General features: G+C 51.7%; 1 protein-coding gene across 2 annotated transcripts in view; it reads left to right on the plus strand.

Moving 5' to 3' along the window:
* The first annotated feature begins 2,073 nt into the window (after positions 1 to 2,073).
* Plcg1 (phospholipase C gamma 1) overlaps positions 2,074 to 16,353 on the plus strand; it is a 31,865-nt gene continuing 17,585 nt past the window's right edge. For both annotated transcript variants that reach the window (XM_051143710.1, XM_051143709.1), the window contains exon 1: positions 2,074 to 2,305. In XM_051143710.1, the coding sequence (XP_050999667.1) occupies positions 2,089 to 2,305 (217 nt within the window). In that variant the 5' untranslated portion in view covers positions 2,074 to 2,088. The remainder of the gene's footprint in view (positions 2,306 to 16,353) is intronic.

Here is a 16,353-nt window from a genome sequence, read left to right on the forward strand (position 1 = left end):
CATCTTCTTCCATCCTTGGACATCTCTTAAAGTCCTACAGACACGAACATGCCTCCTCTTACCTACACTGATTGGCCAGCTACTGGATGACCATGAGGATTTACCTCAGCCAGTGGCTCTCTTATGGAACAGAAGACACAGGTTCCCACTTGTTTATGTGGCCTCCCTGAAAGTCGTGGTGTTCTGAAACTTTGATCAGAGGATAATTATGAGCATAAGTTGTGCAAGCCCAGGGTCAAGCAACTGGGTTAATTCCAGTTCCCTCCCTCCTATATTAAAGGTCCGTCACTAGGTGGCAGTCAGTCCATCTCAACTACTCAATTCCTTAGGACAAAGGTCCTGGATATTATATTGGATTCTGACCTTCTTGAGCACCACACTTAAGGGAGACAGCACACTTGTCACCACTCCAGCTGGGTAAATTGTCTGAACTCATACATTCACAAATTCTAGTCTCACGGATCCCAAGGAAACTTTTCTGCACGGTGGATTCTCTGAGGGACTTTTCACCCCTGCCTAGAGTTGCATGGTAGCTGCCCAAGTGTCCGCTTGACACTTTTTATCAAGAGATGCCCTCGAGTTTACAGATGCTGTTGGGAGGACGGCTTTAGGAAGTCTAATTTTAAGTTACTCAACAGTCACAGACAGGTGTCATGTCTGGAGACAAGAGTGAAGGTCAGTGGTGAGTGATGAAGCAGGAGGTGGGCAGGGGAAGGCAAGACAGGACCGCTGGGGCACGAAGGGGTGCTGATTTGAATCGCAGTGGAATTCCCGTGCGTAGTTAAAAGGATCACGATTAATTCCATTTTAGTGGTAAATCATGAAGCACAAATGCAGGCAAGACCCCAAAGGATAAATAGTGTACACAGAGACAGGATGGGGCCTCGGGGATTGTGGGCTAGAGTGAAGAGAGCCCAGAAGGTAGAAGGGAAGAGATCCAGTGGATGACCTCAGGGGAAGACAGAGAGGAAAAAAGGTCCCCTGGAGAGGTGTGGGATCTTCCCAACTCTACTGCTAAGCAGAGAAGGTGAAGCCGGTGAAAAGAGCCATGTAATGAGGATGGCAAGGCTGTGGCGCAGATAAAGGCGAGTCAGGGTCCTGAGGTCAGGCGGGGAGGATCCCGGGATTGGCGTCACCTGTGTCTGCGCAGTGGCTCTACCTAGCAACTAGCCCAGCACTGAGTCCAGAGGAAAGCAGGCTTCTGGGACCAGGAGGGTTCGGCCCCGGGGGAAGGGGGGCGGCACAAAGCTGAGGAAAAACCAGAGCGTCGCAGGGCATCTGCAGGTAGGGTGCGGGCGGAGTGTGCAGCGCGTAGCGGCCCACGCGAGAGGCGTCGAAGGCCACGGGGCCCGCGTCCGAGGGTCTGAGGGCCCTGCCCACGACCGCTGGGCCTCTTAATGCGAGGACACCCTCGAAGGCCACCCCAAAACCGGTTTGCTCAACCCTCGCTAGAGACGCCTGTGACGAGGAGGCGGGGCGAGCATGCTGTCACTCACAGCCCGCTGACCAATCCGTGAGCGCGCCCCTCCCCGGAGAGGGTGCGTGGAGGGTCCGCCCCCGCCGCCGCCGCCGCCGCCGCGGGTGTTAGGCGGCCAGCCTGGCGCGGCTCCCTCCGTCAGGCAGCCCGCCCAGGTAACCGGGTTCGGCGGGCGGGCGGGCGGGCCGGGGGTCGCGCCTCACCCTCACTCCCCGGGAGGCGTGCACACTGCGGCGGGGCCGGTGCGGGACGGAGGCCAGTCCTCGCGCCTGACTGACCGACGGGCCGCAGCCTGTGGGCGGGGTTGCGTGCGTGACGAGCGGCTGTGGCCCGCGCGGGGAAAGCGCTGCGGGACCGAGGTATAGGTGTGCCCGCCGCGGCCTGCCCGGGATCGCGGGGCGCAGGCGCGGCGGCGGGCGGGGGTCGCCCCCACGCGCGCCTTTGTTCCCGGCGCGCCGAGGGCGGAGCCTGGCTCCGCCCCGCCCCCGCGCTCAGTCCCGCCCCGTGTCCGCCTGCAGGAGCCGCCACCGGGTCCCGCTCGCCTCCCGGGCCACCGCCTCCGCCTCCGCTGCCCTGGGCCCGCCGGCCTGCGTCGCCGAGGTCGCTGCAGCATGGCGGGCGCCGCGACCCCCTGCGCCAATGGCTGCGGTCCCGGCGCGCCCTCCGAAGCCGAGGTGCTGCACCTCTGCCGCAGCCTCGAGGTGGGCACCGTCATGACTTTGTTCTACTCCAAGAAGTCGCAGCGGCCGGAACGGAAGACCTTCCAGGTCAAGTTGGAGACGCGCCAGATCACGTGGAGCCGCGGCGCCGACAAGATCGAGGGGTCCAGTAAGTGCGCCCCTGTCCGGCCTGGCTCGCGCCCGCTTGCCCGCCTCTGAAACACTTGGGCAAACTTTCGGGCCCCGCGCCTCGCGCCGGGTCTCCACCTAGTCCCTGGTGGTCACTCTGGGCGGGGGGGCATCCGGGTCTTGGATCACCTGATAGGACACCCCCTTCCCCAGCAGAGGGGAGTGTTCCAGGCACTTTGCCCTGAGGCCTAAAAGTCCTCACTGTTTGGACAAGTGGATCGGGATTCTGGCGCCTAGAACCCGGCCGCTGTTAGCGTCGGTGAGGGGAAGCCAAGGCAAGGACCCCTCATCCAGCCTGAAAACCTGGGGAAACGACTAGATCTTCTTGCCTGCTGCCATTTCTTCTGAGAGTGCTGTCTGTGAAACCCTTGAGAGCTCTGGGATGGGCTTATTGACACAAGCACCTTTGGAATCTCCATTTAGAACTTGGGCAGATGTTGGGGTAGGGCTGGTTTTGGAGCAAAGGGGGGCCTACTCATTTCCCTCTTAGAAGAAAATGGTCCTTTGGGAGGATTGGGGTAGGAAAGCTGAAATAAAATAGTGGCTGATTTTACCCCTGGATGCTTTTGTCCAAAAATCTGAGTTTTGGAGGTCTGTGTTGATAGGCAGACATCCAAACCCATCGCTGGGGCTCTTGGTAAAAACCACCACCCTCCTTTGCCTTTGCAAGCACGTAAGGATACGCTTGGGTTCAGAAAGGCTCCCCGGACCTTAGAGTCAGGTACTCCTTTTAGGAGTTGACAGCCAGTTTGGGGTCCTGCCCTTCGCCGTTGGATGATCTGGTGACCACAGGGGAGCCCAGAGCTGTTCCCCGGTCTCAGCCTTTCCAGGCCTGAATTTGGAGGGTTTACACAAGACTCTGGTGGGAGGAGTGGAGAAGGGCAACTTCAGCGCTTTCTGAGAGTCATTTTCCTTGGTGTGAGTCTGGATGGGCACTCAGCTCTGTCCTCCCAGCTGAGGAAAGGATAGATTTACAACTGCAGGCTTTGAGTTGCTTTTTTTTTTTCCCTTTTTTGGTTTGGTTTTTCGAGACAGGGTTTCTCTGTGTAGCCTTGGCTGTCCTGGATTCACTTTTGTAGACCAGGCTGGCCTCGAACTCATAGAGATCCACCTGCCTCTACCTCCCCGAGTTCTGGGATTACAGGCACGTGCTCAGGTTTTGAGTTGCCTCATGCAAGAACCCCCAAAGAGACTATAATTAGAGAGACCTAGACTCAGAACTAGGTCTGTGTTAGAGAGGGGAGGGTGCCAGGAAGTAGCAACAGAGAGACTGTCCTACAGATCTTCCTGGGTATGGTGTGCATGTGTGTAGATGGGTGAGGAGATGAGGAGGAAGGAAGGTTTTTGTGGTAAAGCAGACATCCTCAAGTACAAACTTAAGGTCTAACACAGCTGCCAAACAATTGGCACCTAACCATCATCAGTGCCCATCAGCCCCAGCCTCTGTTGGAAGAACAGTTCAGTGATTTAAGAAACCATGGTTTCCAGTGTCGGGGGATGGGACTACAGACAGTTCCGTTGGTCCTGAGGACATCACTCAGACATCAGGTTGCAGGCATGGCCACCTCTTTTACATTTGTAGTATTTCCCGTGTTTCCGTGGAGGCATTAGTTCCCTGGGAGCCAGCTCTCGGTAACAGCTGCATTCTTAAACCATGTGTGTGAGCAGTGGTTGAAGACAGGTTTGCATTTGAAGCCAGTATGTCAGTTTGTGTCACCCAGTCAGGTGCTTTCCTTCTCTGCACTTTGGTTCCTCTGTACGTTATTGGAAGTATGTTTACTATAAATGTCGTTCTTGGAAGTAAGCAGGGTAGTGGATGTAGAGTAAGGGCTAACCTAAACATGCTGTAGATGTGAGCTGAGGCATTGCAGATGTTTACAAACCAGTTGTTAGGACAGTGGCTACGGTAGATGATGTCTGCCCTGCGAGACCCTGGGATGGGTGTGCTGCTGAGGGAGGTCTAATGTGGCCGATGAGAGGAAGAAAGGGCTTGGAGGGAGGAAGGCAGAGAGAGGCTCACATTTCCCTTAACCCGTTACTCCGGAAACAAGAGGAAACGGAAACGGTTTTACTTTGCCCCGCTTATCCATCCACTCACCATGTAGAACACACTTCTGTAGAGAAAATGTTTGGGGTTTTGTACATTGGGCATCTTTGTAAGTTGGGGCCTGGACAGGAAGAGGGTACCAGCTAGTCCATCTTGTCTCACTCAGGTCTTTGAGGGTTGGGTGCAGGAATAAAGAGAACCTCAATCGTTCTCCCAGACCTGAAGGGGCATCCAGAGATCTGCAGGTTTTCATTGGCTTGGCCCTTTAAAGGCTGGCAGACTGGTCAGTTGGGGAGTTCACATCTTGTGAATGGAGCTCCCCTTGAAGCCCCGCCCCATGTCTCATTTGCATATCACTGCCTTGGTGTGTTCCCAGTCCTGCAGCCTGCTGCAGATTGTGAAAAGGATTGAGTTGCCAATTGGGTCCCTACCACCTGGTCTCTTGTTCAAATGCCTCAGGTGTTCAAGGTTTTTCCCTGATAACCTTAGCCGTGCCTAAAGCCAGGCCAGAGAGAAAGACTACCACTGCCCTCAGGGTGCCATCGACCTGAAAGACAGACTGCCATCTCCTAGCTCTTTCGTTCTCTCGCTTTGGCACTTGTGAAACAAGCCAGCACCTTCTGATGTCTGATGTCTGAAGCAGCAGCGCGCTTGAAAAGGGCGGAAGGTGCTTTGGTGCTGTTTGGTTGTGTGGTGGTTGTGACTGGAGTCGGGCTGGCGTTTGGCGTTTAGGTTGCAGAACTTGAGTGAGTTAAAAGCAGTTAGAGACTTCCTGCCCTGTGCTAAAGAGACTTTTCGCTGTGACTGCTCAGCCAATCTTTACAGGACAGTTCTCTTAGGTCGTGATGGCATGAGCCTTGGGCTCATGTTTTCTGTAGCCTACGTTGCTCCTTGTGAAGAGAAACCTCCATGTTCAGATGGTATTTGTAGGCAAAAGACCTCTTGAACATCTACTTCCTAGCCAGCCATCCAAGGCTTTGGCTCTATAGCTTTCCATATAGTGCCTCTGTGGTGAGGCAGTTCAGACCTGTGGTTAGTGAGGTTGTCCAGTTGAGGACTGCTGTTGGCCCAGTAGCTCCAGGTGGGGACTGTAAAAGTATGTTGTGATTGCCGGGATGATGTAGTCACTGTGGTCCTGGGCATCTGACTGGTGAGGAGTCAGTATCAAGAGGCCTGCTCTGAGGTAGGCCCACGGCACCTAAGAACAGTAGGTAGATGTTCTCAAGGATTCCTTTGTGCTGGCTAGGTACTCCATTGAGAGAACAGCAAGGGCATGTGCCTGCACTTCCAGAGTTAGCTATTCCTGCCATGTGTTTCCTAGACCTCTTCCTGTTTCCCGAGCACACTAAGCTTGGGTGATGTGAGAGTTTTTGGGTTCCCTGTCCAGGTGGGGCTTTGTTTTCTCTGAACCTGCTTCACGGATGACTAGCAAAGCTGAGCAAACTGAGTACTAGGAAGCCCAGCACCGCAGTTCTCCCAGGACTTTGTTCAGAAGAGATGGTTTACATAGATGCATCGACTTGAGTTGGAGTTTAGGGCACTTGACCACCAGTGTGGCTTCAGGTGGCCCCTTGGAATGCTGGGCACTTACTTGTTCAATAAACATTGTTGGCAAACCCCTTACTTGACTTGAGGAGGAGACAGGACCAGAATGCAGTAATGAGGGGGGAAAAAAAAAAACTCCGAGTAGGGGTGAGTACAGAGATGAGACTGCAAGGGCTGTTGTGTGCACAGCTCACCTGCTCTATGATCTCGGATATGTATTTATCCTTTTGAGCTTCTCTGTAAGCAGTGCTGACTTCTAGGTTCCTATGAGGGTTGGTGGACTATTTGTGTAAAGTACTTGGCGTCAAGTGTGGCATGGTGTACATGCCTAGTGTGTGGAATCTGACAGGAAAGAAATGGGATTGAGGCCCCAGGAGGGCCAGGATAGGAGAGTAGATGTGTCTGTTGTGGCCAGAGGCGGGTGCCTGGCCACCAAGTCCTTTGAAGGGCAAGAAGCTGCAGTTCTCAACAGCGCCTCTACGATTCAGGCTTTTCACTACTGTGGGTGTTGGCTGGGAGCAGCTGCTTGGGTGAAGACATCTATTATGTTGATTGGCCTCACTATCTGAATGATAAGGGAGACCCAGTCTTCCAGGAAGTGCTCTGCCACAGCCCAGAGTGGTAGGGCTACATCCGCTTTAATTAACTCAGAGTATCTCTTTTCACTCTGTCTCCTTTCTTATGAAACATGGCTTCAAGGGCAGTGAATCCTCAACTGAATACATCAGAGGAAGTGGTAAGGCCTGAGGTTATGGAAGCCTGCTTTGGGTCTTGCTGCTAGGAGACAGACTTTCCCCCATTTTGCGCTCTCGCGGGGAGAGGTTAAATGTATACTTGAGGAGCGTCGTTGGAGCGGTGTTGGGTAGGAGTACATGAGTGTTTGGTGCACCGTGTAGTGTGTGGAGTCCGCTGTCTTGGAGGAATCCCTGCTAGTGACACAGAATGCCTCAGATGTTAATCCTATCTTCCTGGTAACTGAGCTAGAGCCAGTGTGTTTTTGTGAACTTAGGTAGGTCACTTTTTAGTTTATCAGACTGTTCTATAAAACAACTCTTAGGCAGGAATGACAAGTTCAAGGTTGTCTTGGTCCACATCATTTTAGACTACCCTGGGCTACAGAGTGAGTCCAGTCTCAAAAGGCAGGCAAACAAACAAAATTCCTCCTCAAGAAGTTATAGGTGAGGCTAGCGAAGTAAGTCTGTATATAAGTATAAGATACTTTTGTGAAATGGCAGCAGATCATTTGAATCTTAGGGGCTCTTAGTCATGCCTTCCCTTTGCTCTTATCTCAGTTAACAGCAGCTTCTGCTTTCCACTGGGATGTGACTGGGAGCCCCTTGTCTCCTTGAGTTTAAGTACAGAGAACAGAAGGATCTGGTGTTGGAGTAATGTTCCAGGAGTGCGTGGTGCGTTTCTCACCCTCTGCATAGCGCCATGCATCTAGGGAAAGCAGGAGCTATTGTCCCGATTACAGAGAGGAGGAGACGAAGGTCCTAAGAGCGAGGTCATGGAGCGAGGTCACAGTTAAGTGTGGGGTCTCTGAGCCTTGCTGTAGTATTGTTTATTTCCCCACTCTAGGAAAGTGATGATAAGGTGGACTATTGTATATAGATATTTGACCACTGTTCTATACTCAGGCTTTTGTCTATGGACAAGCTAGACTCATTGCCTCCATACTGGACTCTCCAGTCTTCTCTTGGCCATGGTACTCAGCCAGATACCTGCCCTTCCCAGACCCTCCCATCCTACAGTGAGGTACTATCTGTCGTGGAAGCCAGAGCCTCATCCCTGGAGTTGCCTCTACTGTAGCATGGTGACAGCCCATCAGTACCTCTACAGAGGAAAGGGTCACAGGGTTCCAGGTACTCCCAAGAAGCACCTTTCCAGGCTCCCCTCAGAGCAGGCCCCAGTGTGCCTCCATTCCTGTGTTCCTACATCCGTTCATCAGGTGTCGCATGGGCCTAGCTGCTATGTGTTGGGCATAAGAAGCTGGGTGGGGGATCTTCTGTCTCTGCCAGTTTATGGTAGCACTCAGGGTTAGGGTTAGGGTGGTTGCCTTCACGTCAGCCTAGCCACTTTGTTTAGGAAGGGAGGGGAGAGGCTGGAGAGATGTCTCAGTGGTTAGAGTGGTGAGAGGTCCCAGGGGTAATAACCAGCACCCATGTGGTATGTCGACTGTCTGTAACCTCAGCCCCAGCAGGAAATCCTGACGTCCTCTTCTGGCCTCCATGGGCGCTGCATGCACATAATATACAGACACACATTCAGACAGGTACTCATACATACAAAGTAAAAATAAATCTCAATTAAAAAAGAACCATGGCTTCCTTGGGCCTCACCGGGTCACTAAACAAGCAAGGCACCACGTGTTCTCTAGCTTTTCACTGTGGCAGGCCCTGTGAAGTCTGGTAGTGAACATACAGTTAGGGCCCAAACAGCCAGACGAATAATTACAGGGTGTGGTGAGTGCTGAGGAGGAAGCAAGCAGGGGCCTTTCTGTCCAAAGGATGATTGAGGGCACGCTGCAGGACAAAGGCCCTGACCTCGGCCTGGTGGCATAAACGTTCATTTGTCCTCCGTGTTACATGTACTGTTTATCTAAGCCACATCACTCTTTGGAGCACTGTGGCCTCAGGGCTCTAGGTGAGTCCTGTGGTGGAGACCTGAACACTGTGGGGAAACTAGGCTCAAGAGGAATTTGGAGTCCAGTGGAAGGAATGGCCTTCTCTGTAAAGCTGGGAACAGTGTGTGTGATCTTCAGGAGACCGTCCTAGCATTTGGACTTGGAAGCTCTTCTGTAGTGTCCCTGCCTTTATTTAGCCTTACTTGAGATGGCCTTGGTGTTTGCCCCGTGGCCTCAGAATGAGAGCTTCTCGTAGCCTCTTATCATGGTTGCTTCACAGCTCCTAGCTTCATGTGCTGGAGCCACCAGAGAACTGGGAATGCAGGCTCCTGGAGACTTCTAGAGAATCTGCCTGTCAGTGCCCACAGGGTGGGAGGTACTGGTCCATGAGCTGAATTCTGGAGAGCTGTGGGGAGAGGTGGTGAGGACTGTGGAGCTGATCTCAAGAGCCTCTACTTGCCTTCCCAGCTCAACCTTGGTATGCTCACGCAGACCAAGAAGAGCGTTGAGGTAGTGCTGGGCTAGCCTTTGAGAGGCTTGGGGTGGCTTTGTGCCCAGGTGCAAGTATTAGCACTCTACTCTCACCTCCTAGGAACCAGGCCCATCCTGGGGGAAGCAGGGAGGGGCTCCTTTTTATAGCCCGCATAGAGGCTTTGTGTATAGGCTCTGCTGCTTCCTTCCGGGACTGGCCCTTCCCGTGTTGGCCAGAGGCTCTGGCTTCAGCAAAATTCAGGAGTAAACTGGGCGAGGCCTTCTCCAGCAGAAGACTGGCATCTTTATTGAACCCAGGCCAGGAAGACATGAGTTGGGAAGCAAGAAAAAGAGATGGCCCAGTCCTTGATCCTGGGGAGTTTGCAGTCTGGAACATACAGCAGATGTGAAGCCAGGGCTCACAGGCATTGCTGTCCTAGAGTGCTGCGGACTGAGTCAGAGGGCCCAGATGGAGTTGGCCTCTCTGTCTGGCAGCCACCTGCTCTGTAGAGTCCCTTCCTCATTGACTGACATATCAGCATGGGGTAGAGGCTCTTGAGGTGCTTGGAAGCAGAACACAGACACTGTGAAGAGTATACTGGCCTGACCAAAGAGAGAACTTGGATAGCCTTTAGCAAGTTTGACACCATTTGTTTGTGGATATAGGTTTTCTTCAGCTCAAGTGGGGCATTTATTATGGGGTTGGCTTCCTGGAGATACGGCTGAGTTAAAGTCCTATGAAGTGACTCTTGAGGACATGTGTGCCTGAGGGGCAGAGTGTCATTGGCTTTGCTATAGCTGTGGTAAAAGTAAGGCTTTGACAATATAAGTCCTGGCTGTGTCATAAGATGTGGGTGTGTCCTGGGGAGATTCTAGCCTCGGGCCCAAATTAAGTTCAAAGCATGATTAGCCTAAGACAAAAGGGAGGAAAGCCTTCATTAGCCTTGGGTCCCACAGGTCTCTCAGCCTCTGGAGGTAGTAGGTCAGCGTGGTGTACCGTTCCTCATTTGACAGGTGGGGGTATTGATGGGCAGGCAGTGACTTCCTTCTCTAAGGCTCTGCAGGCCACCTAATGGTCCCACCTGATGCTTCTCACGTGGGAAGTCACTGCCTCACCACAACAGTATGGAGTGCAATGTTCTTGTGTTCCCGTGGCAGTCCTAGCTGGGGCTGCGGCCTTTCTTGGGACCCTTAGCATATCCACCGAGGAGGTTCAGAAGGTGACAGTAGCACTTTGTCAGGGGCTTTGTTGCAGGCCTCCCGTCCAGCAGTGACATGAGAGTGCCCAGTGCCAGCCTGCTCCCAAGAGGTTGTCCTGATTTCTGTTCTTAGAACTGGCCTATACTAGAAACGTGAAGTTCTGTACTAGGATGCCCTTGCGCTTTGGTGAGGGATGGCACTTACTAAACCTGGGGGTGGGGTCCCAAGGTAGCGCACTCTCCCCTTCTCCCCTTCTCCCCTTCCCCCCTTTCTCTCTCTAATTTGAGAGGTGGAGAGAATTTCAAAGTAGCTTCCTGGGATGACAGTGAATTAATTCCCCTGTGGTTAAAGACCGAGACTAGATCTTTCTCTGGGGCCTTGCTTTTCTAGAAAGCAAAAAGAGAGTGGCTTTGGCTGGCAGGACCCAGGGAGTGTGGCAGGTGCTATGGAGGGGATGGGCATAAAGCTCTGGGGCAGGAAAATCTCTTGGAGTTTAAAGAAATATGTCCGTAGTCACCAAGCCTTCCAACTTGATGACTTCCTTTGTCATTGAGAATTAATCCCTGTGACCTTCTGTGGGGGACTTAAGACTGGCCATACTTACACAAGAAGATGAGTAGTTTTGCCAAGGGAAGCCTCCGCCTCCCTAGTCCCTCTCTCTGGTCTCCCCTTCAGTCTGAAGCTGCTTTGTTTTCTTTGTGGGAGGGAGATCCCAGATTTTCCTTTCATCTCCTAACCTACTGCTTGCCCCTCTGCCCTTTGGGAGGGTCTTGCATAGACTGGGCAGCAGAGAGGCCTGCAGGCAGCTGAGGCTGGGAGGGCTCACTGTTGTGCTGGCGGGAGCAGGTTGGTCAGCCAAGAAAAACGCTCACATACTGTTAAGTTCTTGCTAGGTATGGAGCAGTGAAGATGAGGCTCATGTTCTCAAGGCATTTACAGAAAACAGCCAGCCAGCCCTGAGAGATAGCTAGCCCACTGTGTGAACACACTGATCACTGGGACCCATAGTTGTTCTCTGGTATTCCCAAGTGTCATGGGACGTGTACACCCTTACAAATCACATGCATACACACATGCACACACTAATAATAATAGGATTAAAACAGTACACATAGGCTTTTATTATGAGAGCGCCACACTGCTCCCACTTGGCTGTTTCCTACAGGGATCCCAAGGCAGCACAGAGCACAAGCCAAGGGCACATGCAGCTTGGCTTTGAAAAACTGTGGCTCTGCCACTCACAAACTGTCTCCTTGGGTAGAATCATTCTGTGTTCAGTATCCTTGCTTGGGAAATGGAAACCCTAATACTTTTTTTTTTTTTTAAAGATTTATTTATTTATTATGCATACAGTGTTCTGTCTACATGGACACATGCATGCCAAAAGAGGGCACTAGATCTCATTATAGATGGTTGTGAGCCACCATGTGGTTGCTGGGAAATGAACTCCGGACCTTTGGAAGAGCAACCAGTGCTCTCAACCTCTGAGCCATCTCTCCAGCCCCCCAATACTTTATTTTTTTTTAAAATAGTATTAGTTATAAGGATGAAACAGCACAGTTAATTAGAGAGCTTGTGTAATAGACACAGCAAGTGTGCAAAAGATGAGTAGCAGGATACCAGATGCCACACCCACAGCTGCTGCCCTCCCCACCCAGCAGAGCCACAACCTCATCCTCTGTGCTTTGCCATTTCTGAGAAGTGTCTGCAGGCCAGTTAACATAACCTGCCTAGTGCGAAGGAACTCACCCTTCTTCCCGTGGTTGAGCTCTAGCACCCACCATGGTGCCCTTCCTAGACTTGCTCGTCGTGAATAACAGAGTCAGCCGGACTTGCTCGGTTGGATTGAAGATTGATGAGAGACAACGAAATCAAAAAACTTCAGAATGTGTGCGTGTTTTGGGGTCCGGAGACAACTTGGGGAAGTTGATTCTCTCCTTCTACCATGTGGGTCTACCATGTCCTCCTGAACCATTTTGATAGGCCCTAAAAGAGAGAATCTTAATGGCTGGTTGTGAAGTTTTCAGTTCATGTACCTGTCTGAATGGTCACATGGTTGTTATACCTTGAGGAACCTAGCCAGAAGCTTAGGGTTTTGGGTGAGAGAAGACAATAGTTGAAATTTATCTTTGGTTTAGTGTGTGTGTCTCTGTGTGTCTGGGTGTCTTGGGTGGATGGATAGGAATAGGAAGTTGGCAGTTGGAGTATAGTGAAACATTTGGAGGCTAGAGATGTTTGGTGAATTGTCTGTGTATCAGAAGGAATTAAAGCTGTGGGCATGATTATCATTAAGGAGAAGGCAGTGCATCAGAAGAGCAGAGGACTTTGGCCCATGTTTAATGGCGGTGGGCTTATAGCTCACAAAGAAGCAGGAAAGTCTGGGCAAGGCGGTGTGGAGGGAGTTTTTCACACACAGCACCACAGATGTCTCCCTGTTGCCCCATTCTTTGCATGACCTCATAGTTATCTGCTTCCCCATCTGTTTCCTCATCAGGCTGGGATTTTCTGAAGGGCAGGAACTCCATGCCTATTGATCTATTTACCCAGGACCCAGCTCCGGGCCTGGTGTGGAGCAGATAGATGCCTGTGACCAACAAAGTCATGGAATGAGCTTCAGATGACTGAGGTCTCTCCTGGCTGTTTTCCTTCCTCCCTTCCTTTGCAACCTATGTATGCTGTCACCACGTGAAATAAGTGGTGTTTTAGGGAAGAGGGCTGCCCTCTAAAACCTCCTTTCTTTTTCCCTGTATACCGAGTATCAGAGACGGACGGCACTACCGTGAGGACATCTCAAAACCCCTGTCTGCCATGAATCACCAGTGTGCTGAAGCCCCTTCGCCTCTCCAGTCCTCATTTTCCTGAACAGGAAAGTCATCTAGAATCTAGTCTCTAGGTGACAGTGTGTATTGGTGAGGATTGTGTACTGTGCGGTTGTAGCCTGATACAGTTTGTACATAGCAGTGTAAGTCCCATGCAGTGGGAGAGCCCCATGGACCTCTGTCCAGCTGTCTGAATGGCAGCTTCCTGTTTACCAAGGTAGGAAAGAAGCTGAAATCAGAGTTAGGTGCAGCTGTTCTTAGTCAGGTGCTGGAGGCAGTCTACTGTGGATGGAACTAGTTTGGCTAGGCTTCGGAGGAGGGGGGGGGTCACTGTTTTTTCGCCATGGTCGCTGGTGTGGCAGCAGCTGCTTGCTGCACAGGCACAGGAAGGGGGAGTGTATCTTGGCACCAACTTCCCTTTGCCTTGTGACCTTGTGAGCCTATATGTGGGGGATATTTTTCTGTGGGTCTGTTTGGAAAGTAGCTGTATTGAAGGTGGGGAATGCTAGGACACGTTCTGGCCCAGAGTCTTGGGTCTAAATTAAGTTTTGGGGTTTTGTGGCTTGGCTGCCAAGGCCTGTGTTCTGAACCCCTAAGAAAGGTTTAGTGCCCCATTCATTTTATTCCCTTTCTGTAGTGTTCCGGGTGTCCTAGAACTCAAACAGGTTATAGGCCACTTACCTGTGTCCATCTCTGTAGTGGATGTACACGGTGGTTGACCCACTGTAATGGGCAAGAGTGCTGTTGGCAGGCAAGAGCCTGGCCTGGTCTCTGGGAATTGAGTGTCAAAGGCCAGAGTAGCCTGCCTTTGGGAGCCAAGTACCAGAAGAGCCCTCTTCCCCCTTCCCCAGGCTACAGACGGCCTGTCCGCCGTTTGCTTGTCCCTGTAACAGCACTGTGTCTTCGCTTACATAGTGCACTGAGTGCTCTTTGAGGGTTAGGAGCCTGTTCACAGAAGAAGCAGGCCTCACCCCACCCAGAGTACTATCCTCACAGCTCTCAAAGTGCTTGGGGTTTGTTCTCATCCCGGGTACCCTGAATGAGAAGTCTTTTAGAGGGACACTGCCATTACTGGCATGTCCTCAAGGTGCTTGCTGTCTGTAAGCATCATACCTGTGCTACGCTGACTAAGGCCGGTCTCTAGTTTCAGGGTCCCACGTCAGGAGACTGTCCTTGGGTTGAGGAGGCAGAAAAGAGGAGAGGAGGCGGAGAGGCAACCATCGCCTCACGTACAAACTTGGATTTTACAAATTTAGTCTTGTGTCATCTGCCTCAGATCTTAGAGATGGCTCCAAGCTCCAGGCAGGAATCACATTTCAACTCCTAGCAAACCCAAAATACAAGATTGGAATGACCAGGCAAGTAAGAGATGATGCTCCCAGGTAGATGTTTGGTTAGTGGGATGCCCCCATTGATACATTTGTCTTGATGATCCAGAGAGGAGAAAAGTTTATCTTTGCAATTTCAGATCTGTTGGTCTCTCTCTCTTTTTTTTTTCCCCCCTGGACTGCACCACTGGGGACTGTACACTATGAGGAGTGTGCAGGTGGAGCGCTGCACACTCAAGTAGCCCTGTGTCAGCTCATCTTGGCACACACTAATCAGAAGGAGACCTGCTCCCCACAGATGCCTTATCTTGTAAGGCCCAATTGTGAGTTGGGAAATAGCTGCCTGGATTCTTTTCCTGGTGGTCTTTATCTTCAAGAAAAAAACTGTTAGAGGTTTGAGTCTGCCCCTCTGAGCAGACCCTGGCAGGCAGCTGTGTTCGTTTCCCCTAGAGCTATCTTTCATAGGCCCTGTGTATATAACCAGGCTCACAGACAGTGCTTCCCAGCTAGGCCTTGTGAGGTGAGAGGATTTCACAGTTTTCCAATTTGGGAAACTAAACCTGAAAGAGCCCTTAGGGCTTTGGAGTAGGCAGGTCTCTAGTAGGGCCAGTGACAAGCACAGACCTCCCAGGATTCTGCCTGATATCCCGTCTGTCTGTCCTCAGAGCTACATGTGGCGCTAGCCCTTGGCATAGATGTGGGTGGTTTTTCATAATCCAGATCCCTGTGAGAAGAGCCTGGTGGCTCACACCTGTGTCCTCAGCACTCTGGAGGTTGAATCTGGAGAAGTGCAAGATCCAGGGCTACCTCAGAAAAGCCACACAGAAGGAACACAGGAAAAAACCAAGCCTCGACTTCTTTGTAAGAGCTTATGAAGGTTAGGTGTGAAGGACTGGGTGTCCCTGGCTTCCCAGGCAGCCCAGGCTATTCCTAAAGCCAGGGTAAACCTCTCACTCGGCCTAGAGCCCTGGTCCTTAGAGGAGTGCACACATGGCAGCTCCTGACAGGTTGTGCTAGCTAGACTGTGCCCATTTAGTTCGGATAGGCCCACAGTTGGGCCCTTGTCATCATGGTCCCCAGTTGTGGAAAAATTGGCCCTTGTTTTCACAGCAATATCTTTTTTTTTTAACTTCCTCAGCCCCTGGATATCAGGAAGCTCTCAGTATCCTGGATTTCCTTTTCCCCAGTGTTCCTCCAAATGCTGTTCTCCCATAGTTTTTAGGAAGAAAGGAATGTTCCAGGCATAGGGAACGAACATCTAAGCAGTTGCATGCGCATGTGCACACACACAGGTACACACACACACACGGAGTCATCCCTAACATACAGAAGGTCTCACCCAAATCACGGCTGGGCTGGCAAAGTCTTCCTACCCTCTTCTGCAGTTAAAGCAGAGGCTGCATCTGATGAGGGAGTCTCTTCCCCGTGTTAGTAGCCCCTGGGAACTGGCTTGGGCTCTCTCAGTGTTTGTCCTGAGATGCAGGAGGATGGGTGGATAACACAAGCTGTGCTTTCAAGGGCCTGGTAGACTATTTCATTGCCACCAGGTCCTTTTCAGTCTACTTCTGACTTCATGGACTTAGAGGGCATCAGGGCTGCACTGGTGTCTCCTTATGGGAGAAAGGATAAGGGATTGGTGTGATCAGTGGGCCTAGAAGAGTGGTGTGCCTGGCCACCCTGCTCTATCCCTGCCTGCTCTGACTTCAGATTGGACTCTGTGCAAATGTGCCTGAAATACAGTGTAGGCTAGAGCTCACCTGGGCTCACTGGCTCTGTGCACATATACACCTCTGGGCAAATGTGTGGGAGGAGAATGATAGCTTTGCACTGGAAGAATATTCTAGTTTCTGTTTCAAAGGGCAGAGTTTGTGGTGGTTGGGTGGTGTATGATGTAGGCATTTCCCCCTAATGGCAGCTCTTCCTTCCACCTTTAGAAACTGTGTTCTCAAGTTAAGGTTGGTTCTAGAACTGAGTAGAATATTCCTGCTTTTGCTC

Source organism: Acomys russatus, chromosome 4, assembly GCF_903995435.1.
Source record: "Acomys russatus chromosome 4, mAcoRus1.1, whole genome shotgun sequence".
In the NCBI taxonomy this organism is placed as follows: domain Eukaryota; kingdom Metazoa; phylum Chordata; class Mammalia; order Rodentia; family Muridae; genus Acomys; species Acomys russatus.